We start from the raw sequence: 27,852 nt of genomic DNA, 5'->3' as shown, positions 1-27,852 counted from the left end.
TACTCTGGAACCAGCCTGCATGGAGGTAACAGCAACATGCATGACAATAACCTGGGATCTGTAAATAGTTAAAGATTAACAATTGAGCATTCATGTTTAAATATACAAAGCTCAAGATCTCATCATTGAGACATCTAAAGAGCCCATATTACAATATGATTGGCAGCGGTGGGAGCTTCTAAATAATATCACATCAGTGGTGATCTGAAAGGTCATTTTAAATGATGAACCCAGAACAGTATCCCAAGGTATAAAGCACAAACAGCTAAAGCCAAACTAGAGAGACTTGCACCTAAGAAGGAAAATTGAAGAAACAGTTGAAGAAGTATCGCTACAGCCTTAGAAGTTGAGGAATCTGCCAGAATGAGTGAAAGTTTATTGTGGTCCCCGAGTGATGCAGAGTAAAAAGAAAAAAACCTGGTCAGATCACAAGGACGGGTGAGCAAAAATACAAAAAAATTGCACGACCCTGAGTAATGCAGAGCCAAAGAACTTGGACAATTTACAAGACAGTGAACAAAGGTACAAAAATGCTGTTCTTACATTATAGAATAGGTGGTAGTCCTGGGGCTCAGCAGATCACAGCAGTGGTGGCTATGCTGCATTGAAGTTAAAAACAACAGAAGTTACATAGATATCAGCTAGCAGAGTCAAAAGTTTAAGAAGAAAAACTACAGAGTAAAGAAGAAGCTGTTGAAAAAAAATGAAGTTACCTGAAAGAAAAAAAAAACAAAGGGCAGGCAGTGCAGAGGTGAAAGGCGCTGTCGCTAAAGGCTAAAAGAAAAATGGGCCCCGTCTGGACCACAGGTCCGCCAAAACTCCAAAGGAGAAGACTGGCAAAAAAAAAAGGAAAGCATCGCAGAGAAAAGCAATATTCCTACCTTGAATGCAGCCACGGTCGCCAGAGAACCCACCAAACCCTGAAAAAGCGCGGGAAGCTCATAGCACAGAAAGCCGGCCGCTGCAGGCAGCCCGAGTGAGAAAAACGGTTACCTCACTGACAGTTTTAAAGGGGTAACAGAATTTAAAGCTGTAACTACAAGGAAAAAAAAATCCACGGACAGAAAATTAGAAGAGTCAGGTGCATTTTTGCTCTGGAAAGGGCTAAACCAGACCCAAGAGTCGGAGTCTTGGAGTAGATCATTTTTAGTGTACAGGAGAAGTACAAGCTGATAAGTTTTTATTCCACTTTGGTTATTTGCTGGTGAAATACTCCACAGCCAATGTATAGATCCATACCCGACATCATTTGGTGTGTGTCATGAAAATATACTCATTTTCATAATACTACTGTAATTTATTGTAAAGGTAAGGCAATAGTGGGGTTTGGATTAGTTTCTCTGTGTGTTAGGTGTGGGTGTGTGGGTTTTAATTGAATTACATACAGCTGGTCTGGGTGCTTTGATGTATCAGAAGGGTAGTTAGATTTGAAATGCTAAATATGTAAACATGGCTGAAGTTTTAGAATGTGAGGTGTGAAGAATATTTGCATTTTTAGATAAACCAGAGTAGTGAATTTCGAAGCGATGGTAAGGTGTTACACCTAACCATAAGAGGCTAAGCCAAACAGCGTGTTTATTTTTCCCAAAGATTTCTGATGATATGAGTACTATGAAAGATTTATATTATGGAAAAGGTAAAGTTGGAAAGACATATTGGAACAGTGGGATTTACATTAAAAAGGGAGAAACATGTATAAAGGAGATGAGGTTATGGGTAAGGAAAGAAGGCATTCTAAGATCTAACAAGTGCGAAAAGCCTCTAGCCTCTGTATACCAAGCTGCTGTCTCCAGGAACTGAAGCTAAGGAAATTCATTTTAAATATCACTGTCCAGGGTATTATGTGCTTTGCCTGGGCCTATTGAAATCTATGTTGTTTCACTGTTGCCTTAATGGGTTGTAACTGGGAATCAGATTAATTAGGGGAGCTAGGAGTTATCATAGTAGTAATTTGTAGACCTATGTATGTGCTTAAAATCATTTCTTTTATTAATAAATGTTTAATTTAGTTTTGTAAAAAACCTCTAAGACTCGGTGGACTTATTACTACTGAATTGAAGGCACGCATCTTGAAATAAAAATACAAATTGCAAAAACCGTTGTGGCAGCTGTTTCAAGCTTCCCTCCGGGATTTGAGTTGCTCAGCATTTACCACCCGCTGTGCAATAACACTGAGGTATTAAAAGGCTTTGACAGATATTGTAAAGTCCAAGTTGTGGAGAGCAGAGTTCCTAGAAGATGGTCCAGCACACCCCCAATAAAGCACCAAGGACAACAGAAGGCCCCTGAGAGAGGGCAACAAGAGACCCCAGAGAGAGGGCTACTCCCAATAAAGCGTCGGACAAGAAATATCCCCAGAATGAGAGCAACAAAAGACCCCAGAGGGAGGGAGATAGATGGCAGTGCAGAGTGAGCAAATGGCTATGAATGAAGGACAGCTATCTGAGGTAACTCAAAAGAAACAAAATGTGCAAAAAGTAAATGAATCTGTTCTACAGGGAAACATTTGCATCAGAGCTGAACTGGAAGATTTAAAGCACAAGATTCAAGCTGAGTATATACTTCTAAAAATGCACGATATACTGAAGTCATCAATGAACCAAACTGTTCGAGATCTGAACAAACAAATTTCAGAGATGACACAAAGGTAGCAGGCAGAGATAACGACCCTCTATTACACAGTTGGTAAATCAAAACAGGAGTTGGGAAAACTCAACCAGATGTGCAGACAGGCAAAACAGCAGACAGAAAAGGCAAGCAAAGAAGTTGCAACCCTGAAAGACCCCTTGAAGAATCAATATGTAGCCATGGAAAAACATGAGGAGCCAAAAAGTATGTTGAATATTACTTCAATAAAAGCTGTGTTTGAACTATCAGTAGCAACAAAACGATGCACTGAAGCACAGAGTGAGCTGGCAAGAGGTCAACAAGAAAATAAACAATTGAAAGAACATCTGATTGTCCTTCAAGATCAAAAGCAAAAGGAATGCATAACCATCAGCAACATGAAGAAATGCTGTCTTAAACAGCAGAATGGAAGCAAAGCAGATGAAACTCGAGGAGACTCTACTGAACTACAGGAAAGCTCAAGATGAAACAAGCGAGCTTCGCAAAGGAAAGGAAAATGTGTTGACAGATCTTCACATGTTACAAGAATTCCTTAGGACAAAGTTTATTCCTCTGGAAAATTACAAAGAGAAGGAAAACGAATTTAACATCACTCTGAACAAACTAAAGAACCAGTTAGCAGAGAAGACTCAGCAATATTCAATATTCCAGGAGGAAGCCGAAAGCTAAAGAAACAGTCTGAAGAGCTGAAGAAGCAGTTGGTTGGAAAGAGGAGGCATTGAAAGGAAAAGCCATCAGACTTCCCAAACTGTGAGCAGATAACGAAGCCATGAATTGCACAACTACAGAACCAAAGCAAGTTCAACTTCGTTGGAGACAGACCTGGCCAACAACAAAACCAAAATGAAGAACAAGGACAAAGTCCTGTTGCAGACAGAGAAAGAAAAGGCAGAAATAAGATGGGAAAATGTAAATCTGACACTGGGGCGCAAGGAACCCGATGTGCTGCCAAACATTGAGCTGAGTGAGAAGATTCATAAGCTTACAAAACAATTTGAAAATAAAACAGCAAACAAATGCTTGGCTGAGATTGTGAAACAAGTGAAAATGAAGGTTCCATTTGCGAAACGTGTGCATCCAGCAAGAACACGCCGGATATCACGGAAAATGAGAATCCGAGTCCACTCTAGGAACGAACGGAGTACATACTCCCCTCGGGCGAATGGGATAAACCACAGTGTCGGAAAAAAGCAGGCAGGTTGTTAATAAAGAGAAACGTAACTCGAGGGAGCGCAAAAAGTGAGTCCAATGGAGATAACCAAGTACCAGAAACAAAGAGTACCGCTACCATTCCTCCAAAAGTGACAGACCGAGAAATGGAAGACCTCTCGAGCCTCAGGACCATCTGAATTTATAAAGTCAGGGACTTGAGAGGGGGGAGCAGGGATAGCAAGTGGATTGTACTTCAAATAGTTATACTCCATTGGAATGGTGAGTTTTCTTTGGAGAAGAAAGGGGGATGTTGTATGATGTGCCTGCATGCCATTGTAATGTAAAGGTGCTCGACAGCAGAACAAGGGTTAATGTGGGACTGGAGAACAGCACTGCCCATGGTATTATGTAATAGACTGAGAGAACAGTCTAGAAAGAACACTGGAACCAGCCTGCATGGAGGTAACAGCACCATGCATGACAATAACCTGGGATCTGTAAATAGTTAAAGATTAACAATAAGGAGTTCATGTTTAAATATACAAATCTCAAGATCTCATCACTGAGACATCTAAAGAACCCGTATTACTACAGCAGCAGTGGGATATCAGCACTATCAGCATCGTACAACAGGGCATTATAAAACAAAATATATGAGACCAAGCCACATAACACAGATGACCAGGCTCGAAGGGCCAAGTGGCCTACTCCTGGTCAAAATCCTGGAACCCCTCTCTAAGAACACTGTGAGTGTACCTACACCACATGGACTGCTGCGGTTCAAGAAGGCAGCTCACCACCACCTTCTTAAGGGCAATTAGGGATGAGCAATAAATGCTGGCCTTGCCAGTGATGCCCACATCCCATGGAAGAATTTTTTAAAAGTTAAGTACCACAATCTACATATGAAGTATATGTGTGCTGCATTCTGACAAGTCACAGTTAAGCTAGTTACTTAAAATTTCCTGCAATAATCCTTTCAGGCTGCTCATTATGATTGCTCCCTCTTGGAATGATGGTGAGTGTAACCAGCCCTGCCTACTATTCCCAACTGTAAGATCAGTTGCTCAATAACACACTCCTTTGGTGGGAGATTCAGTATCCAGTTGCCCTCTCCTCCATTTGGCAGATCATGTCATCCCCTTCTATCGATCCACATTCCAGACACCAAAAACTGTTCTTCTAATTGCAATCTGAAGTACTTTTAAAGGTCAACTTCACTTCACTTATAACCCTAGATGTCCATAGCACACAGGGCTACAAGCTAAGTGCTGGAAAATGGGATTAGAATAGATAGGAGATAGGTGCTTGATGGCCGGCATGGACACAATGGGCCGAAGGGCCTGTTTTTGTATAACTCTATCACAAGGTAAGGGTAAACCAAGGAGGTTCTCGTGACGCGGTGGATAGTGTCCCTACTTCTGAGTCAGAAGCTCGAGGTTTAAGTCCTGTTCAAGGCCACAGAAGGCGAACTCTTAGCATGGCCATACAGATTGATCATCAACTTGCAAATCCTTCCAATATGCCCACAGAACGTAGTAAGAGCAGGAGACTCTCATTCTTAGCTACGCTTGATGTGGCATGATGCCCCTCGAACGACAGGCTAGTGACCTGCTTCAGGAGTTACATAAGCATTCGCTTCATGCTTCTCTAGATATGTGAAGCCTTCTAAGACCAAGTAGTAAACCAAATTCCAATTCCAAACCCACATTGAGTTAAGATAGCAAAATTAAATTGGACTTTCAAAAATGTAATTAAAATTTTTTTTTAAATTGCATTGAAAACTATCACCGCGGTATAAACAGAAGCTACAATGGGCTCACAAAAAACAGTACTTACCTAACTTTTATACCTGATTTTGTACCACACATTGTTTTATTGTCTGTGTTAACCACCCAACATTGTCTGTTGCATAGTACTGTTTATTTGGTATCATGCTTTAGAAATGCAGAAGTCAGTTTGATGTGTACCTGCTACTAGCCCAGAATTAATCTATTCAAATGGTTGCCATTACAACTAATTTTACTATCAGTATTTAGAAAACATTTTAACCTGCTAGTATTTTGTTTTGAATTTATTAGTCGAATATAGTTATCTTCTTGGCACAATCGAAGGAAGGGGAATGACACTTGGTGAAGTGCTCACTTGGAACATGGAGGCGGTGGTGTAGTGGTATCGCCACTGGACTAGTGATCCAGAGACTCAGGGGAACGCTTTGCGGACCTGAGTTTGAATTCCACCATGGCAGATGGTGAAACCAGAATTTAATTTCAAATCTGGATGACCATGAAACTGTTGTCATAAAAACCCATCTGGTTCACTAATGCCCCTTTAGGGAAGGAAATCTGCCGTCCTTACCTGGTCTGGCCTACCTGTGGCTCCAGACCCACAGTAATGTGGTTGACTCTTAAATGCCCTCTGAAGTGGCCTAGCAATCCACTCAGTTCTCAAGGGCCCCATCCCATGAACGAATAAAAAAACAATTCAATGGCCTCATTCTGTACTGTAGAAATTCTGTGATTTAAAACTGTTTGCCATTCTTACTGAATTTGATTGCTTCATTAAACACGCATTAAAAAGCTCAATTAATATGATGAATTTTCTTACATGCTGCACAATCGCTTTCATTAAGACCTGGAAGCTAGGGACACGCAATGATAAGTTGCCTGAATTACCACATGTCCTTGCCACGTTAGCCTGAAAGTGATTCTCAAGCAGATCGTTGTTAGAGATTAGGAGACTTATTTATAATTTACTCCTCGAATCAATTGAACATCAGGCTTCACAGATTTTTTTTAACATATGTAATATTTAACAGATACTCATACGCTTCCAACCTGACATAATGATAGTTGGGGATTCAAATGTGTTACAGTTCTGAGCTCAGTGTCTTAGGCTTTTAAGAATCCAAATTTTTATTACAAACAACCAATTTTTATACACCTTACCCTGTCAATGTGACAATCCACACAATCCTTCATTTTATAATTATATAAAATTTAACATACAGCTCCATAAATGGAAAATTTAATTGTCTTTCCCTTAACAATAACTTTGGTTTTAACAAGACGATTTTCTATAGACTGGGTGGCACTCTCTCCGCCAAGTCACAAGGTGTGGGTTCAAGGTCACTGAAGGACTTGAGCGCAAAAATCAAGGCTGGCACTCCAGTGCAGCACCGAGGGAGCCCTGCACTGTTGGAGGTGCCATCTTTTGGATGAGATGTTGAACCTAGGCCCTCTCAGGGGAATGTAAGAGATCTAATGGCTCTATTTCAAAGAAGAGCAGGGGAGTTCTCTCCGGTGTCCATGCCAATATTTATCCCTCAACCAACATCACAAAAGCAGATTATCTGGTCATTATTGCAACCCCTGTTTGTGGGAGCTTGCTGTGCGCAAATTAGTTGCCACATTTCCTACAACAGTGACTGCACTCAAAAGTACTTCAATGGCTGCAAAGAGCTTTGGGATGTTCTTTGGTCATGAAAGGCGCTATATCAATGTCAGTCTTTCTTTCCCCAACTATGTTTCTTATCAATACTTTCACTCTTGTTACAAATAACTGCTATTTCACCAAGTGAAACTTAAATTAAAAGTCTGAATTTGATTCAGCAATATTCTTTACCAATTTCCTGTTAGAAACACCAATTAGAAAGAATGATTTCTGTTCTGCAGAACAATCTGTGCTTCCTGTACATGTTAATGTTCTCTGAAATATATGGATCAGTATGCCCTGCCCTGCTATGTCCTTTAATAAGTTAGGGGGTTGGTTAGCTCAGTTGGCTTTTCTTTACAATGGGATGTGGGTATCTTGTTCAGAGGTTAGTTAAGAGTCAACCACATTGCTGTGGGTCTGGAGTCATATGTAGGCCAGACCAGGTAAGGATGGCAGATTTCCTTCCCTAAAGGACATTAGTGAACCAGATGGGTTTTTACAACAATCATTATCAGACTCTTAATTCCAAATTTTTATTGAATTCAAATTTCACCATCTGCAGTGGTGGGATTTGAACCTGGGTCCCCAGAGCATTACCCTGGGTCTCTGGAACACCAGTCCAGTGACTATGCCACCACCTTCCCCCCCAACTGGATGGCTGGTTTGTGATGCAGAGTGACGCCAACAGTGCAGGTTCAACTCCTGTAATGGTTGAGGTCATCCATGAAGGCCCTGCCTTCTCAACCTCGCTCCTCGTCTGAGGTGTGGTGACCCTCAGGTTGAACTCACCGCCAGTCGTCTCTCTCTCTAATGAAAGAGCAGCTTATGGTCCTCTGGGACTACAGCAACTTTCACTTTAATAGATTTACTGAACTAACTAAATAGGACATTCTTTTAATGTCAGTCCTTACTCAATAGGCCAGTAGTACTTTTAAATTAACTTAAAACTTGAAAAAACTTAAAACTTCACAATTACAACGATATGAAGAAAAGAAAAGCAATGGGCTATAACTTTCTGTAGGACTGAATCTAACAGCATCTGTCATTAGTTAGACTTGTTCCTTGCCTGTTTAAAATCTGGACAATATTTTTCGCCACAAAAGATAAAAATATAAAAGAATCTCTGATGGCTAATCTAGGCTTTGTTAAATATTGTATGTATGGAACTTAAATGGCTCCTAAACAGGCTCCTTGTGCCATTTCAGACCAGCTCTAACATTTGTAACATATTTAGCATCTATCTACGGTGCACGTCCAGCAACTTCATGCAGTTCGATGCATTTTAATGGTGGGGCTTTCAGCGCGATGATTTTTTTCACAAAACTAACCACAGAGCATCTCGGGCAGCAACTTTCAGATTTCAGTGTCTAATCAAACATCTGTCCTCGCCTGAAGTGCTGTAGCATTTGCACATAAAGAACAGTGAATGCTATTACTCTTGCCATTTTGTAAATTATGGGCTGTTTGCACGAAAAAGTAAACAGGCTTCAGGACCCTTTACTTACAGTGTCATCGTGTAAAGAAGCAAATTGATGCTCCCAGTAAGATCTGCATCACAGACAGGAAGTATAGACTGAATTTCATGGACAGGAGCAGAAATCGACAGACACAGCTTCCTACATCTGTACTTCCAGTTGCTGGAAAAGTTTGAAATTGGGCATTTTAAAGAGCCATGGGACATTTTACTAAGTTAAAGGTTATATATAAATGCAAGTTGTTTTGTTAGTTTTTTTCTGTATAATGGAGAGATGAGCTGCTAATGTCCGGGGTGGAGCGGGGGGAGAGCAAGGACAGTCTATATCAGGTTAAGAGTCTTGAAGTTGTATAATAGGGAGCAAATAAGTATCCAATCCACAAACACAAGCAATTCTACAACAGCAAGGAATTAATATTGCAGCAAACAGGGACCAACCTCATTAAAACTTTCAGCTGGACAGTTTGAAAACTACACAGCACAGGGGAAACATATCAACACAAGCCACCTTGAAACAAATGCACCAATCAGGCCCCATTGTAGCCTCTTCAGAAAACCCAATCATTGGAAAACAGTCACACGCCCAAGATCCTCGCCAGTGTCTAACTGCAGCATTAGCTTGTGGAAGTGGAATATTAGCCCCTTAATTATTGCTAGCAATTGTAGCAAAAACTGATTCCGATTCACACAGCTTTGACAAAATGTGGGCACGGTGGAGATACAGGATGTCAATAGTTCTCTAGCTGTATGTAAGTTACGATGTATTTAGTGTGATCCTAACATGAGCAAACTTAGACTGGAAACGCCATCTTAAGCTCATTAATATCACTCGTACTGAAATATCGATACTGATGCCATGGCTACTTATGCAGCAACAGAAATGCAGAAAATACGGTTAAACCTGAGAAATGAGGTGGGCTATTGTGAAATGTAAAATCAGGATTTCTAATATCTCGGGTATTTATAACCAACTAGGAAGCAAAAAGCCACCTTCTCCAGAGGAGACGGGTCCACCTCAAAGATTCGACTATAACTTCTCAGGGAGGGGATAATAGTCGCTTGGACGTGCAGCTATCTTACTGCTTTATACACTTGTAATAGATGTTTTGGCTAAGAATAGAGCCACTTCACCAGATGATTTTGCCTACTTAAGACACCCCACCCTACAGTTTCTAAGTATATGGTGGAAGAGGTAATAACAACAATTTTCCAGTCACTTCATGAGCTCTCCACCCTTTCAGTCCAGACCGATCCCAGGCCCAGAAAAACGATTGCAAGAAAACTGCAAAGCCAAGAAGATCCTTGACTCTCATGTCAAGATTCAAAGGGTGCGATTTTCTCTTGCTCCTACCAAAGATAATGAGGATTTGAATGAATCGCTGCTTCCGCCTCGGGAGGACCCACTGTGGCTAGGCCAGAAAGTCTCGTTTGAAAGAATATTTCCACGTTTCATTCTTATACATTGGTGGGCCCCTGGCCAGGTCATGTCACTTTCAGCCACAGTGAAACTTTCCTTCTCACATGGTCCGTTGCTAACAGCACAACTGTTGTACGTTGGTCGGACTGGCTGGGGAATGATTGCTGCAACACTGGGGCACGTCTCAGCAATAACTGGTTTGTTATGTTAGCTACAACTGAACTATGTACAGATATACATGTTACTCTGCTGAAGCTAGAAACATTCTCCCTCTCAACTCTTGGTCCAGTGCCCCTTACATCATCATTATGGGAGGTGCTATTTACACAGTCCCACACATTAACCCTTTGAACCTGAATACTACAACAACTGATGGTCTTTTTCTAGCCATAGCTTGTCCATTTATTGGAAATGAGGTATCCTTTAATATAAAATCATTAAGATGCCATTGTGAATAGCTTTTGCTTTAATCACCATGGACAGTGTTTGTTACTATGTATATTCCTCACTGCAAAACTTCATTGTTTAATTCAATGTCCATCTTTTGCTTCATTATCCTTAATAGACGGTAAACCCCAAATTATTCCTCCTTAGTTTAGAAAGAGGTTTTCACCAGAAGTGTTATATTTAAGGACAATGGGGTGGAAATTGGAACCCACTGTTTCAGTTTTTTTGGGCTCAGAACAGAGCCCAAAGACAACAATGTCATGGTGCTGTCTCCCACCCTGCGTCTGAGCTTAAAGTACATCCAAACCCAAATCAGGCAGTTTTTCAGTGGTCCCTGGGCAAATGTTGTTGTCTACGGCCGCCACCAGTGTAATGCCACCACAAAACACATCTCCTCCTTCCCTCCCTTCTCAGCATTACCTCCACAACATCCTGCTCCATTCCACAATAACCCCCAACAACCCCTCCCCTTCCACTGGCATATTCCCACGCAAGTGCAGGAGCTGCAACTCCTCCTTACCCAGGGCCCCAAACACTCCTTCTAGGTGAAACAACGACTTATTTGTACTTCTTTCAATTGAGTACACTACATTCATTGCTCACAATGTGGTTTCCTCTATGCTGGGGAGTCCAAACACACACTGGATGACTGATTGGCTGAACGCGTCTGTTCAATCCACAAGTGTGATCCTGAACTTCCGGTTCCCCCTCACTTCAATTTTCCATCCCACACTCACGCTGACCTCTCTATCCTCAGCCCCCTATATTGCTCCAAACAAAAGGAAGACTTGCATTTATATGGCACCTTTCATGACCACCGGACATCTCCAAGCACTTTACAGCCAATGAAGTGCTTTCGGAGCGTAGTCACCGTTGTAATGTAGGAAATGTGGCAGCTAATTTGCACACAGCAAGCTCCCACAAACAGCAATGTAATAATGACCAGATCAGCTGTTTTTGTGATATTGATTCAGAGCTAAATATTGGCCAGTACATCAGGGGTTAGCTCCCCTTTCACTGACTTAGTACATGCTTAAAATCTCTTACGTCTCTAACTTTTCTCAGTTCTGGTGAAAGATCATCGACCTGAATCATTAAATCTGTTTCCCGCTCCACAGATGCTGCCAGATTTGCTGAGGAGTTCCAGCATTTTTTGTTTTTATTTAAAAAGGTTACTTTCATGTCAAAACTATAGGAACCATATATAAAATTAAGCTGTCTCAAGTGAGGCTAGCTAAAAATGAAAACAAACATGATTATTGCTGAAAGAAGAGACATGTTGTCGAAGCTTTTCATCTTGGACTCACCAGGACAGATTCGCAAGAATACCAAATCGAAAAGGAACAACAATGTATACTCCATTGGCATGCAGGGGCGCGCATAAAATGATGCACAGTGACGTCGGGCGAGCGTCCCGACCTCACCGCGCGCCATCGCGATATTTCGTTGGGCGGGCACGCGTTGATCTCCGATGCGCGCCCGACATTAATTAACCGGCCACTTAAGGCCCTTGAGGCACCAATCGACAGCGATTTTTCGGCGCCCGTGCAATCTTTGGGTCAGCGCACGGGCACAATGGGCAGGCGGGTAGGAGACATTTGTATAAACCTCATCCACGGGCAGGATAAGAGGGCTCAGTGGGGTCACGAGTGTGCTCTGCCAAATTTTGATGTTTCAAAGTTACTGATACTTGCCTGTGTGATCTGCAATACTTCAAAACACATACCAGCTGCTTGGACTGGACTCACAACCTTCAGGTCAGCAATCTGCAGTGAGGAATCTTTTCTGGGCCTGCAGGTTTCAAGGAGCCTTCCCTTAGCCTGGGAATGGGAGCTGAACTCTCCACTGGAGGCACCTCCTCTGATGAGGAAGGGAGGGCCAGAAGGGGGAGGAGGCCAGAAGTGCACATTCAGCCTCCAGGGGAGCCACCTTTGGGAGGACAGGCACAGGCACAAGGGGCGCAGGGCCAAGAAGTAGTCCAAAGCGGAATGGGCCACAGATTTGCTGCCAGGGTATACAGGTGGCAAAGCAGCTACCCCAATATGTCTGAGGTGCAGTACCAAAGGAGACTCTGTCTCTCAAGGGAGACAGTCAACTATATCAGTCTTGAGCCTGAGATCTCCGTTAACTGTGCGGGTGGACACCCCTCGCCAGTGGCTCTGAAGGTCACATCTGCCCTCAACTTCTATGCCTCTGGCTCCTTCCAGGGCTCGGTGGGTGATCTTTGCGGTGTCTCCCAATCAGCTGTCCACACTTGTGTCAAGCAGGTTACAGATGCTCTGTTTAGGTGTGCATTGCCTTCATCCACTTCCGTTGGGACCAGGCAAGCCAGACACAGTGATCCAGAGGCTTTGCTGCCATTGCTGGCTTCCCCCGTGTCCAGGGTGCTATAGACTGTACACATGTGGCCATCAAGGCACCAGCAGGAGAGACCGGTGCCTTTGTCAACAGGAAGAGCTTCCACTCCATGAACGTGCAGATAGTGTGTGACAGGATGTTGATTCTGCAAGTCTTTGCAAGGTACCCAGGCAGCTCCCATGATGTCTACATCCTCAGACACTCCCAGGTGCCGGGGCTCTTCAGTGCTCCAGCCCGGCTGGATGGATGGCTGCTGGGTGACAAGGGCTATCCCCTCAGAAGGTAGCTCATGACGCCTCTCCGCCATCCAAGAACAGAAGCTGAGCAGCGGTACAATAGGAGCCACGGCACCACAAGGGCTGTGGTGGAGAGAGCCATTTGTCTTCTCAAGATGCGCTTCCGATGCCTGGACCGCTCAGGAGGCACTCCAGTACCCCCCAGACCGTGTGTCGCTGATAGTGGTTGCATGCTGCGCTCTGCACAATCTTGTGCTGGAAAGGGGGAACGCAGTGGACGATGAAGATGTCGACGCAGTGGCTGCGGCTGCACACGATGAGTCCAGCGGTGAGTCCGAGGATGAGCACGCACAGGGAAATGCTGAGGGGGTAGACGCTGACCCGGGCATACTGCAGGGAGGCAGGGACACCCGGGAGGCTTTAATCCAATGAACCTTCAGCTAGCACATCACACATGGACCTCCAGGACAAGCCTGGGCTGTAGGCTCGATACTCGATACCTAAGTGCCAAATCTTCCTGGTTAGGAACATAAACTAAAGGCCTTGTTAATAAAGCACTATGTCCCACAAAACACTCCTAACATTTTTGGAAACCATCCACCCGCAGGAGAAAAGAGGCACCCTCAGCCATGGTGACATGTCTGAATTTAATATTATAACCAAAGAAACTTAAGGAAAGAAAATGACAAAGGTGTTGAAAATCACACCAACTCATAAAGACCTCATCTCGGGCCAACACAAAAGCACCAGTGATAAACCCGTGGTGTGCCTAAGGTGCCTTATGTTTACGTTTCCGGGTGCTACGTCTTGGTGCTGACCCCTCACTGAGAGTGGCATCTGAGCCAGCCTGCTCACTCTGCTGTCCTGTTGGCCTTGATGACCTTGGCGGTCGTCCTCTGGCCCGTGGAGCCTGTTCTGGCCTCGCCTGGGAGGAGGATGCCAGTTCCACAGCTGGCATCTCCCCAGCCATCGCAGCCTCACCAGATGCAATGGTCACTGGCAGAGGGACAGAGGAGCTGCTGCCCTCATCCAGAGCGCCCTGAGAGGTGCCCGCAGAGACAACAGGCAGCTGTGCCCTGGGACACCAGCCGATGTTCTAATTCCCACCGAGGTGCTAGTATCTGCGCTGGTGCCTGCCTGGCAGAGATGGTGTGACGCTGGTGAGACTTCAGGGCCCTCAGGTGTGAGAGGGGGCCTCTGCTGCTCCTCCTCCCAGCCCTGCTCCGCTGATGCTGAAAGGAAGAACAGGGACATTGGATCAGTTAACGTGGAGTAAATGTCAATGTGCATTCCTGTCCCCTGGATCATTATGCGCTCATCCTTCCATAAGCAATGGTCAAGACATGTTGCAGACTTCAATCACTGAACATTCAGCACTACCATGGCTGTTGGGAGAACAATGGTGACCTCACTGCTGGGCAAACATACCTGCCCGTGGCACCCCAGCCTCACCGACACTGGTGCACCTGGGTGCATGGCGCCTCTCCAAATCTAGGGCCTCCTGCTCGAAGCGGCTGAGATTTGCCAACTGTGCCAGCCCACTGCCAGTCCTCACCCGCCCGGCTACATTATGTGCATTCTTCTCCTGAAAAGGAGAGAAGAACATTAATTAGTGCTACTAGTACCTGGACTCTCTTCACGGACGGCCCACCCCAACCAGAGTGGGACATTGCAGGGCTCCAGTGTCTCCTCACCCCACTGCTACCGAACACTCACACAAAGATGCTACGCCTGTTCCCCACCCCCTTGGCAAAATGTGCCGACATCATAGTAGGCACCACACAGTCTAACCTTCCATAGCAAGGGGGCACAAGCACGTGGAGCGCAGAGAACAGCAGATCGATCGGTGCCAACGCCACCTTGAAGCTCCCCTCTCGGCATCTCATCACCCTGACTTTGACATGTCCTGGAGTTCAGGGTGACCTCGGCATGGGCAATATCTGCTGGCCCACCCAGCGAAGGACACATGCCGACAATGATTCAATGCAGTCCCTACACTCAGACTTGGGAGGGGCACCAGTGGGGTAAACCTACCTGCTGGGTTAAGTGACCAATGCCAACATGGTGCTCACCCTTCCTGAGCGCAGCAGGTCATTGAAACGCTTGCGACACTGGATCCAGGTGCGTCACACCACATCGCGGGAGCTCATCACCCCCGCCACCTCCTCCCAGGCACGTTTCATCATGTTGGGGGGGCCTCCTCCTCCTGCCCTGGGGTACAAGGACCTCCTGCTGTGCTGCCACCTCCTCGAGGAGGGTAGCAAGGCAGGCATCTGAGAAACGAGGGGCACAGTGCCCCCCTGCCCTACCCTCCTGCCCGGCCTGCTCACCAGCAGCGCTCTGGGGAGCCCTTCCACTGGCCGTGATTCACAGCCTTTGAAAGGCTGCAGCAAACTGACTGCCCAGGTCCCCATTGGGCCCGGTGGTCATTGCAGTCCCGCCGCCCGCCCACTCCCGCTGCCCTCGGGAGCTGCAATTCACGCTGGGCGGGCTTTAATTGGCCCGCCCATGTAAAATGGCGGCATGGACCCGATCGCGGGCGGTGACCGGGTCCGTGCCCGCCCACACCCGCCTGATAGGCGAAAATTCTGCCCCATGAGAAGAGGATGCTGATTGGTTGGCAAAAGACTCTGATTGGTAGAGGTGTTGCCATTGAGAATGCACCAGGGAAAGGTTAACTGCCAACCTTTTGCTTAAATTCAAGCCAGGCAGGTCGACTCTGATCGGTCAAGGCATTGTCATGGGGAATGAACCAGGGAATGGCTGTCCCCCAAGCTTTTGTTTAGTTGAAAATGCCGCAATTCTTGGATATGCTCTTGCTGTTTTCAAAGGACAGGGCCCTTTGTGTGAATATATATAGCTTTCTTTTCCCTAGAGCAGATATAAGCAGATAATTAAGAACAAACTTAAGTTTACAACTATATTGAGTATTGATTAAATACTCAGTTGAATTCTCTGCTGCTTAGGAAACATTTGCTGTGCACAACTGGGCAGCATTAACTAATGTATGTTACTAGTTAAAGCCATTAGTTAGGCTAATAATTGATCAATTAAGTTAGAAGTTGTGATAAAGTAAAATGTGCATGTATTGAAAGAGTAGGCTTGATAATTTGAATAGGCTTTTCACAATCCATACATTCTTATAGGTTTCCAGGCTTGGTTTAAATCTCCACTCCCACTACCCTAATTTCATTCCCTGTCGTAAAGACCACTTTTCTATTGCTCCCTTGCAGTCAATAGTCTTTCCCATATCCACTTGCTTTGCTGTATCAGCACATGAAGCCAGTCCAAGTGTTTGAACTTGAAGCTCCTGTACTTTCACAGAATCACAGAATCACACAGTGCAGAAGAGGCCCTTCGGCCCATCGAGTCTGCACCAACACGTGAGAAACATCTGACCTACCTACCTAATCCCATTTACCAGCACTTGGCCCATAGCCTTGAATGTTATGATGTGCCAAGTGCTCATCCAGGTACTTTTTAAAGGATGTGAGGCAACCCGCCTCCACCACCTTCCCAGGCAGTGCATTCCAGACCGTCACCACCCTCTGGGTAAAAGATTTTTCCTCACATCCCCCCTAAACCTCCTGCCCCTCACCTTGAACTTATGCCCCCTTGTGACTGACCCTTCAACTAAGGGGAACAGCTGCTCCCTATCCACCCTGTCCATGCCCCTCATAATCTTGTACACCTCGATCAGGTCGCCCCTCAGTCTTCTCTGCTCTGACGAAAACAACCCAAGTCTATCCAAAACAAAAACAAAAATACCTGGAAAAACTCAGCAAGTCTGGCAGCATCTGCGGAGAGGAACACAGTTAACGTTTCGAGTCCGAATGACCCTTCAACAGAACTAAGTAAAAATAGAAGAGAGGTGAAATATAAGGCAGCCAACTCAAGTCTATCCAACCTCTCTTCATAACTTAAATGTTTCATCCCAGGCAACATCGTGGTGAATCTCCTCTACACCTCCTCCAGTGCAATCACATCCTTCCCCGACTGTAAAATTTCCATTATAATGTTTACTAAAGAGACCTGTAAGTCCAAGTATCCGTATTTATAGATTAGGTAAAGCAATAAATTGCATTAAGATAACTTGAATCCTCCTTGTGACCTGGTGAAGCTGCAAGGATCTGCTTTGTGCTAAAAGGTGTAAATCTTTTCTGAAAGCCTAAATCAGCACATTAGACCTCTGCCCAGCTGCTGCTCTATTCCGTTCTTCATATTTTGGAAGATTAATTTAGTACATTATTAACTCAACCATCTGGTTCCTTCACCAGTACATGATTAATTATTTTCTTTCGCCAGCTCATGACTACAAACATTTTCTGCCTGTTGACCCATGTACGGTAGTTTTACAACTGTGAAGTTTAAACTAGGGCTGGATTTTCTACCCATTGATTGTGGATCTAGTCTTGTAATCTCTGTAACCAGCTCCATCTCCATATTTCGCACTTTGTTCCTAACGGCCTCCATAAATGTTCTATATCTAACTATTCACTGCAGGAAGCACATTATCTTTGTAGATAAAGCACTGCAATTGCTTAACCCACTCTTGTTCACATATACAGCAGTTAATTAAAGTGAATTTGACTAATTTAATCTTGGCTCCATTAGATGGTGCCTTTATTATTGTTATCCGTTCATCCTAGTGTGCAAATTAACCATTCTGCATTTCAGATGGTCGTGTATTTTAATAATCTTGCTATGGGCAGCCACCCCAAAGAAATACTTTAACGCAAGTCAATTTTTTAAAAAATGTATTATTTTATGGCAAGGCCAGCATTTGCTACCCATCCCTAACTGCCCTTGAATTGAGTGGCTTGCTAGGCCATTTCTGAGGGCAGTTAAGAGTCAATCATATTGCTGTGGGTCTGGAGTTGCATGTAGGCCAGACCAGGTAAGGATGGCAGATTTCCTTCCCTAAAAGGACATTGATGAACCAGGTCAGTTTTAATTATCAATGATAGTTGTCACAGTCACCATGACTGAGACTAGCTTTATATTCCAGATTTTATTAATTGAATTTAAATTCCACCAGCTGCCATAGTGGGATTTGAACCCATGTCCCCCAGAGCACTAGCCTGGGCCTCTGGATCACTAGGCCAGTGACATCACCAGGACACCACCATCTTCCCCAAAATTGCAATATATGGAATTTTTTAGTACTAATCATTAAAGACGGTGCAACTAAAATAAGAGCAACCAGAATAAAATTGGTGATTAAACTAGAGTTGTCCTTAGCCAAAGAAAATATATGCCTATTTGGTGGTAACCATATCGTGCAGTAATTTAAACCGCAATGAAATGCTCCACCGGCCTCCCCCAACGATTGCTCAGTTAATTAAGATAATGAGCAGCTGAATCATACAATGAATGAGGTTCTAGTTTCAATCCGTTCAATGCTGAATTACATGATCTCTGCTGAATGATAAGCGGAGCGTTGCAGAAGGCAAATCAGCGTCTTCTCAATCACTAGAAGTGTGTGTGGCTGCCGGCTGAAGACAGGAGGAGGGTTGGCTGTGATGACTCAAGAGCTGAATAACCCACACAGATTCACTATCTAGACTTACAACGGTCACTTGGTTGAGATGCCCAAAAGTAAGGCACCTGCACCCCAACACGGAATTAACATTTTCAGGAGAGAAGGGGAGAAACTTGGCGGGAATAAAAAATGCAGAAAGAAACACTGCAAAGCCGCCAAGTCATCATGATGATAAAAGTCACACATGGCTCTCCCAGCCGCTCTCTTTCCTTAGCTGTAAAAAGGAAACCCCCGAACTGAACAGCGTTAAACATATTCGCTCTTATTATAGAGGGGAGACCATAAATGTCAACCAATTTAATCAAACTTTTTAAATGCAACCATCTGTTGTAGCTGACTTTCAACAAATGGTTAAGATCTGAATACACAGCACTTTTGAGAACTATGTAATCATATTTTTTTAAAAGTTTCCGATATGTTCAACAAGCAACAGAAAATCTGAGTCCTACACTTCTGCCTCTCCACTAATCTTACACTAGATGGAAACTTGTATCACCTGGAAAAACTCATGTTACCTGTTTACGTTCTTTTCATAACAATGCACATGCTACACGGTGTAACCACTTCTAATGTCAATGAAGGCCTAAACTGCTCAGGAAAGCCTTAGATTATCCAGGGTCCTAATTCTCATACTGGACCTTGTGCTCATTGTCTAAGACAATTTACATGTTAAAGTCTCGGTGTTTTGGGATTTTTTTTTAAAAGAATACAACTTAGTTTGAACCACATATCAAGAAGTTTAATCAATCTTTTTCTTCATTGTCACTTAGCAAATGTGGATTAATTAAGGAAAGCCAGCACAGATTTATTAAAGGCAAATTGTGTTTAATTATCTTGAGTGTTTTTTTGATGAGATGAAAGAGAGGGTTGATGAGAGTAATACAGTAGATAATTGTAGTATTAGGGTCTGGCATAGAAAGCAAGAATGTGGGACTGGGTACAGTACCACCCATAGTGTGATGTAAAGGAACACATGACCCAAGTCTAGAGGGCTGTCTTGTACTGGACAGAGACGTGTGTAGAAGAAAGCAGGGAGACAGACGGCTCCTTGCTTAGACCTTATGCTGTATATATGTATATAGTTACAAGTAGTTACTAAACGCTTGTTGCTAAACTATATAAGACTCAGAACCTCTTCATGAGACCTACTGAACTACACACATCTTACAACAATAAGGTCTACATGGACTTTCAAAATGTATTTGATAAAGTGCCATTTAACAGGCGTGTCAGCAAAGTTCAAGCCTGTGGAATAAAATGAACCCCGGCAGCTTGGCTGAGTGACAGGAAACAGAGTGGTGGCGAACTGGAGGAAGATATACAGTGGGAATCTTCAGGGATCGGTACTAGGACCATTGCTTTTCCTAATCTATGTTAAATACCTAGATTTGGGTATGCGGGGGCCACAATTTCAAATTGCGCAGATGATACAAAACTTGCAAGTATAGCGAACGGTGAGGAGGATAGCGAGAAACTTCAAGAGGACATCGATGGACTGGTGAACAGACATAAGAAAAAAAATTGCCGGGGTACAGGGAAAGGATGGAGGTGAGGGACGAACTGAGTGGCTCTTGAAGAGAAGATCATGGACATGATGGACCGAATGGCCACTTTTAGTGCTGTAACCATTCTATGATTGTATAAGGCTTTGGGGCTGAATTATGTTTAACATTATGTTTTAAATCAAACCGGTGTTTTCTTTAAAAAAAACCCCCACAGGCTGCAGGATTCGAAGATCTACATTAAAGTCAGACAGTTCATGAAATGTCACAGCTCACCATCTATATTAAACTGATGCAAGGCCAATTATCCAAGACAATCCCATTCGCTTTGGGAACAACAGCAGATGAATGGAGAGGAAGTCAGTTTAGCAGCGCCCCCCACCACCCCTCCTCCACCCAGCTAGGAACAGGACAGCGAATGACAAATGGATGCAATCAGGTTCTAAACAACAACCTGCAAGGGTTAGGCTTACGACCCAGATCCAGAAGCTCAAATGCAGAAGTTCAGTTTTTTGCAGTCATGCACAAAGAGAGCTAATGCCAAAATCAAGTTAACCAAAGGGACAGGACACCTGGTTTATCATCTTATTCTCTTTTTTTCCAGAAGAGAGGCGAGACTGAGTGATGCAAAAGTGATATTTGTTTTGACTGTTACGCTGTTATTGCTGCCTGTGCAATAAAGCAGGTTAATGATTAGTTTCTGGCATCAGATGACAAAATGTTTCCTGGTCCATCTTAAAAAGATTAGAGGAGCATGCTCTATGAGAACATGTCTGAAAGACACAATATCTAGTTCAGACCACACAACCGTCCCAACTGTCACAACTCTGGGTTACGCTGTTGTATAATTAAATATGGTGCGGTAGAGGCAGGCTCCTGGACACAAGATGACAGCAGGATTGACCTGCCCAAGAGAATATCCAAGGCAGACCCCAAAACTCGTAAAAAATGTGCATCGCAAATATTGCACATAAAAATTACAGTTTTACAGGTTCAGTTTGTTACTCAAGATTAGTATCTGAATTTTCTGCTTTGTCAGCGCTGACAGAGAATATAAATCCTATGATTGTGTCATTTCTGCCAATTAATATTTTCAGTCAATAAAATACTCATCAATGAAGTAAACACTCTAACAGTGGTCTTGAAATTATTGAGAATGATGTTCCTCTACGAATGTCTATCAAATTCCTCTCCATATAAACAGAAGCTTTATTCTACTATATGATACTATTTATGATAACTAAATAAGCCTAGGTTTATACGTATAACTTACACGTACAATTTGTTCCATATTAAAATCTGCTAAAATCTGTTCTTACTTTTTCTTTCAACCAAAATGAAAAAATCTGTGCACTTTCGATGGCTGAATTTCTAAGTAGCCAAATATGAAGCTGATTTCGAACTATATGTAAACACGTTCATTACTGATGAGGTAAAAATCCATCGATGTTAAACTTAGCTACTTCAGTCAGAATAAAGATCATTATTTGGTCTGAGAACATAAGAAATAGGAGCAGGAGTAGGCCATTCAGCCCTTTGAATCCACTCCGTCATTCAACGAGATCGCGGGTGATCTTCTGCTTCAACACCATTGTCCTGCACTATCCCCGTATCCCTTGATGTTTTTAATATGTAGGAAAATATCGATCTCAGTCTTGAACATACTCAACAGATTCAGCCTCCACTACAGCCCTCTGGAGCAGAGAAGTCCAAAGATTCACCACGCTCTGAGTGAAGAAATTCACCCTCAACTCAGTCCTAAGTGGCCTGCCCCTTATTCTGAGACGTATGAGACATTATGCAGCGGAGTAACTACGTTTAAACAGCACATCTAAATACCTTTTGCTTATTTGTTTGAACATTTATTTTTTAAAAGTAAGTTTTGGAACATTTCATCACATTCAACACTCAATTTATTTTCCTTAGTTTTCTTTAAGGGCAATGCCTGGGCTCCATTCAGTGCTGAGTGTGTCACACAGGATGGGTGGAATTTTACAGGCCCATCGCAGTGGGGGTGGGACCGGAAAACGTGGTGAGCTGTTCAAAAGTCCATCGACTTCGGTGGAACCGGAAAATACCACCGGCGGGAGGGGCTGTAAAATTCCACTCTAGGGGCAGGATTTTACTGTCGGCGAGCAGGGGGCGGGGCCAATGACCCATTTAAATTTTCAGGAAGGCGGGGGTGCAGCAAAATCATCTGTGCACCCGCCGACCTGTCAATGGCCAACTGAGGCCATTGACAGGATCAATTATACAATTAAAGGACCTGCCTGTCCAACCTTAAGGTTGGCAGGTCGGCCAGGAGCCCTGGCGAGCAATAGAAAAACATGAAACCTCATCCAGCGGCAGGATGAGGTTTCATGCAGGGTTTTAAACATTGTAATAAAGTTGATATGTATATTATGAACATGTCCCACTCATGTGACATTGTCACATGACGGGACATGTGAGGGAATTTTTTTTCTCTATTTTTAATATTGTTGAAAGTAGAGCCGATCTCCCTGAGGCTGCACTTAGCCTCAGGGAGATGAGTGCGCTCTTTCATGCGCATGCGCGAAAGAGCGCACTCTCGATTTTAGAGATTCTCTTCCCCCCGCCCGCACAGGGAGTGCATAGTGCTTCCCGCCGGACGTCACGCTGGGCGGGCCTTAATTGGCCCGCCCGCGCAAAATGGCGGCGCGACCCGCGCTTGGGTCAGCTCCACCCGCCTGACGAACGGAAAATTCAGCCCCATGTATTACAGGGGTGACCCTATGTTCCAGCATTTCATGGTATAGCATCTCGATGCAGGAAACACTGCACGATTCCACTATATTTTACATGTCTGTTTAAAATGCTGTTTTGTGGATGTAAAAGAGTAAAATCTTTAAATGAAGTATAAGGAAGAGGCTGCATGGCGATATTCATTAACGCACCTTGCTTTTAAAACGTCGTGCACTGAATGCTATATTTGACCTGGAGAAATAACACAGCCAGTCGTTTACATGGTTTTACAGTGAATTAAATGTCCCAAATACCCACATAAATCGGAGCTCTGATTCCCGCCTGACCAACACCTCTCGAAGCTGTTGGATTCGCGCCATCTCCATTTCAATTTCGTCAGGTGTCATGGTCAAGTCGGCCATTGAGATGATGTCAAGCTGATCTGTAAGTGAAGACACATTGTGAAGTCGCAGTAAATAAATTGAAAAAAAATCACGAGCTCTGTTCATTCCCATCAATCAAAACAAGCTTTATTGCATGTGTCATGAGCCACTACTTCACTAATGTTGACTGACACCAAATCTTAACAGTTTCACCAACGGGCATATATTAAGCTGCAAACATGACATTTCCTTCTCTGAATTAATTCCGAGCGGTTTGAGCAATATAAATCACTATTAGATTGAGGCAGTCGTTTTCTTGTGCTGTTACGTTATAAATTAGGTTCTCAAATTGCTTATAAATGAAGGCTGAAATTCCAAGTTAAGGGACCACAATTCATATGTAACTTGAATCCACTTGAAGTCTATAATGCTGCCTTTACAGCGCAGGTACCAGATTCACCCCACTCTGTATGCATAGAGAGTAGTTTCTGCATGAATGATTTAAAGTTATTTTCTCAAGGATATCGAGGAAGGACTTTTTTTTTTTAAGTCCTTGTTAGAATCCTTTCCAGGCCATGCTCTTCTGCTACCGAGAGGAGGGTCAATTGGTTTCCTCATCGACCCAATTTTTGCTGATTTTCCGAGAGATAGTCAATAGCATCCTGGTTCTCTATGAGGGAGAAGCAACCAGGATCCTATGGTGTGTACAGTGTAGCTCAAGGTTGGGACAGAGCCACTTAGATATGAAGGTAAGAGCAGTGATGTGACATCTTGCTCCCTATTTGATCAGTATGCTAAATCAAGAGGCAAAATTAAATTGCACTCCACGGTGCTACTTATGTTTTACTCGAACAATCTTGTGATGGTGACTTCCCTGAGAATGTTTCATCTGCCTCAAATCACAAAGGAATCAAAATGGTTTTTATGGTGTTTAGTCATTTATTTAGTTTACATTTGGCTTACTTAGTAAAATTTAGAGTCTGTTTCTGTTTTAAATCTTTCTTTAAATCACGAGTGTTTCAGTATGACCTCAGTGTTTAATAAAAGTTTATTTAAGAAGTTATACTTCCATTCACCGAGACCACCCCACCTTACCTACTTCCCCCCTCCCCCGTCCCTACAACCCCACCATATGGTGGTCAGTATGTCAACACTTCAGCTCTTAATTATAATTACAAAACCAGCAAAAGTTAGCAATAAGACCAGCAACATTTCCACCATTGCAGAAAAATCTGGGCCACTGTGGAAAGGGTTTAACTGAGCTGATAACGACTAATTTCTTGAATTGTGACATTTCTAAAACTCCTCTGAACTGCAACTCGATCTATAAAATTTGAGAATTTGCATTCCTGTGCTTGGGTGTTCAACATCAATTGGCCTGAGTTAATAGCACCTGGTCTCAGGCAGAAAATTTGAGTCCCAATCCAGGTCTTGTACACACAAACTAGGCCGTACCGAGGGAGTGCTGCTTTGTTTCAGGTCCCCTACTTGGATGAGATGTTTAATGAGAGGCTTTCATCTTTCATCTTCAGGTGGACATCAAAGGTAAAATTCTCTGAAGGGCTTCCCAAATGGCATCTGTTCACAAATGTAGTGGACAGAAGATCAAAGGAAACCTGCCCACTTCCTGAGGAATCATCACCACTTTGATGGCCCCACTGGTGGCGTCGGGTCTCAGAAAGCTTTGTCCAACATTTCTCATGTAACTGTTTGAAGAGGAACAGCAATTGTCCTGATGGCCTGGGCCACATTTCTCCCTCGACCAATACAACCAAAATAAAATATTTGTTTACTTCTTGTCCGTGGGATCTGGCTGTGTGCAACATTGTCTATGGCGTTTGTGTATAAAACAACAGTGAGTAGACTTCAAAAGTAATTAATTGGAAGCAAAGCCCTTTGAGATATCCTGAAGTTATGGGAAGATAATACAGATGCTAGTCAGCCATTTCTTTCCATCCAACTCATCAGTCTTTTGAACTTGAGCAGAGAAAAGCAGCTCTTGTGATAAAAGGTATACAGAGAATACACGTGGTTTAAATAGCCTTCTCAAGTGGAAATGCTAACCGGAAACACTGTGCACAAAACAAAGAGGGTATTAAATAAAATGAGAAGCTCAAAAACATTACACATAAAAGGTGTTATCAATTAAAGGCTAAATGAGGTATTTTGTGTCTCCTCATTTTAATACTAATTAAATAATTGAGCATGTTAAAAGCAAATTCTACATTAACATAATGGGCAATATTATATAAAGATATTCTTTGATTATAAAATATATTTTAACATATCAGCCTAGAAATTGTTAACATTTTATTTGGAATATAAAATCATTATCGCTTTTCAGTTGAATTCTAAGTTTGTTGATTCTGAAATCTAAATATATTGTTTTATATAAAGCTCATATGTGGAGCAGACTGTTAATAGAAATCAAGCCAAGTACTCAAAAAATAGGAAACACGCAAAAACTAAAATACAGATACAACCTTATAAATGCACTCGTGGTTGCCAAGATGTATAAGGGAAGAAATAAATAATATCTTTGACAATGTATTGGATATTCGTGGAGTTTGTAATATCGAGGTAATGCAATTAAATAAGCCTCTGCAACACAGAGGTAGAATTTCATAAGTTCAACGTGATCAACACAATATATAAGTAATAACACGTCATTTAATGATAAATCCAAAAATCCCATTTTGGTAACCAGAGAAATCATGGATAATTCTTAGTGTGAGAAACCAACACATCTTAATAGAGATAAAGAACTGGAAAGTTTCCATCGTGCCTATGCATGTGAAGTAGGGTTTGTTCTAACTTTGATTGACAAAATGAGTCAAAAACAGAATTAGAGGTTCCAATTAAAGGCAAGTTCCAAGTAGATGAAACAAACCACCACTGTTTACTGTTTCTCTGCCTTTTATTGTTGTACTGTCACAAAGCAACACATACAGAAGAAATTCCTGCTCTGATTGTATGGAAATGACCCAAAGATGAGGGTAAAGAAAAAGCATGCTGATCAATGGCTCAAAATATTTTAAAATTTTGTGCAAATAAATACATGTTCTTTGTGTTGTACATCATAAAACTAACATATTTTCCCAATATATTATTGTGGTTTATTGTAAAGTAGGTTTATGAGTGTGAGTGTGTATGGTTCTGTCTGTGTGATTTAATTGAATGAGAGTCAGACAGACTGCAAACTTGAAATTATCAAAAGAAGTTAGGGGTAAAAGGCATTTGAAATGCTAATGAGTAAACATGGACCAGATCTTAGCATATGGGTGGGAAGGAAATTTGATTTTTTTTTTGATACATAAAGGGGCTGTTTAGGTCTCAAAGGGATGATAGGATGTTTACAACTAACAAGATAAGCAAAGCCAAGCAGTGTGTTTATTTTTTCCAAAGGTACTGACCATATTGGCAACATGAAAGATTTTTATAATATGGGAAAAGAAAGAGAAACATATATAAAGAGAATGGAAGGCTATGTTGCGGGGCCATATAGATCTAAAGGACCATGTAAAACAGCTTTGGGGAAGCCTCCAGCTGCGTTAGCAGAGGTTTGCTGTTTCTAGTAACCAAGGGTGGAGGAAAGCCTTTGGAATTCCACTGCTGAGTGGGTGCTGTGGTAAACTTGCTGGCTTGCTATTTAAATTTGACTTGGAAATATATCGCCGACCCTTCACTGTCACTGGGTCAAAATCCTGGAACTCCCTTCCTAGCAGTACTGTGGGTGTACCTACACCACATAGACTGCAGCTCATCACCACCTTCTCAAGGGCAACTAGGGAGGGCAGTAAATGTTGGCCCAGCCAGCAAAGCCCACATCCCATGAATGAATAATAAAAAATAAAAACTTGCCTTTTCTTTTAGCTTGTTACTGTCTCTCACCTCCGTTTTTGAGCATGGTTACTTAACTATACAAATGGAGCTTTTGCCTTTTCAAGATATGTGCCAGTTTTGTATTTAACCAAACCCCTCTTTGAATACTTTCCACTGTTTGTCCATAAGCTTACCTAATAACAGCTCAGCCCAGTTTACTGTGCTCAAATTACTCCTCAGCTCTTCAAAACTTGTCTTGGTTAAATTTAAGCTTCATTTTCACAGAATCTTTACAGGGCAGAAGGATGCCATTCAGACCATCGAGTCTGCACTTCCTAAAGTATGGCCTAGAATTGGCCACAGCACTCCAGCTCGGGCCAGTTCAGTTTAACTTCTTTGCTGTTGCACTTCATCATGCTATTTATAAAATCAAAATCCTCTGCATTTTTAATATCTCCTGTCACCTTCAATGATCTGTTCACCAGTTCTCTCTGTACCTATACTCCCTTTAGAATTGTACCATTGAGTTTATATTACCTCGCCTCATTCTTCCTACCAAAATGAATCCCTTCACACTTGTTTGCATTAAATTTCACATGTCATGTGTCTTCTCATTTCACCAGTGTGTTTGTGTCCTCCTGAAGTCTGTTACTATCCTCCTCACCATTTAATACATTTCCCAGTTTTGTGTCAGCTGCAAATATTGAAATTATGCCCCGTATTCCTAAATCCAGGTTATTACTTGTTAGTATC

General features: G+C 42.9%; 1 protein-coding gene across 1 annotated transcript in view; it reads right to left on the bottom strand.

Moving 5' to 3' along the window:
* Nucleotides 1–27,852, bottom strand: part of LOC144691075 (bMERB domain-containing protein 1-like) — a 121,969-nt gene that overhangs the window by 38,041 nt on the left and 56,076 nt on the right. Inside the window, exon 2 of the mRNA XM_078559128.1 lies at nt 23,213–23,336. Coding sequence (XP_078415254.1) covers nt 23,213–23,336 — 124 coding nt within the window. The remainder of the gene's footprint in view (nt 1–23,212; nt 23,337–27,852) is intronic.

Source organism: Cetorhinus maximus, chromosome 15 (assembly GCF_964194155.1).
Source record: "Cetorhinus maximus chromosome 15, sCetMax3.hap1.1, whole genome shotgun sequence".
Classification (NCBI taxonomy): Eukaryota; Metazoa; Chordata; class Chondrichthyes; order Lamniformes; family Cetorhinidae; genus Cetorhinus; species Cetorhinus maximus.
This window is presented reverse-complemented; position numbering and strand designations above follow the sequence as displayed.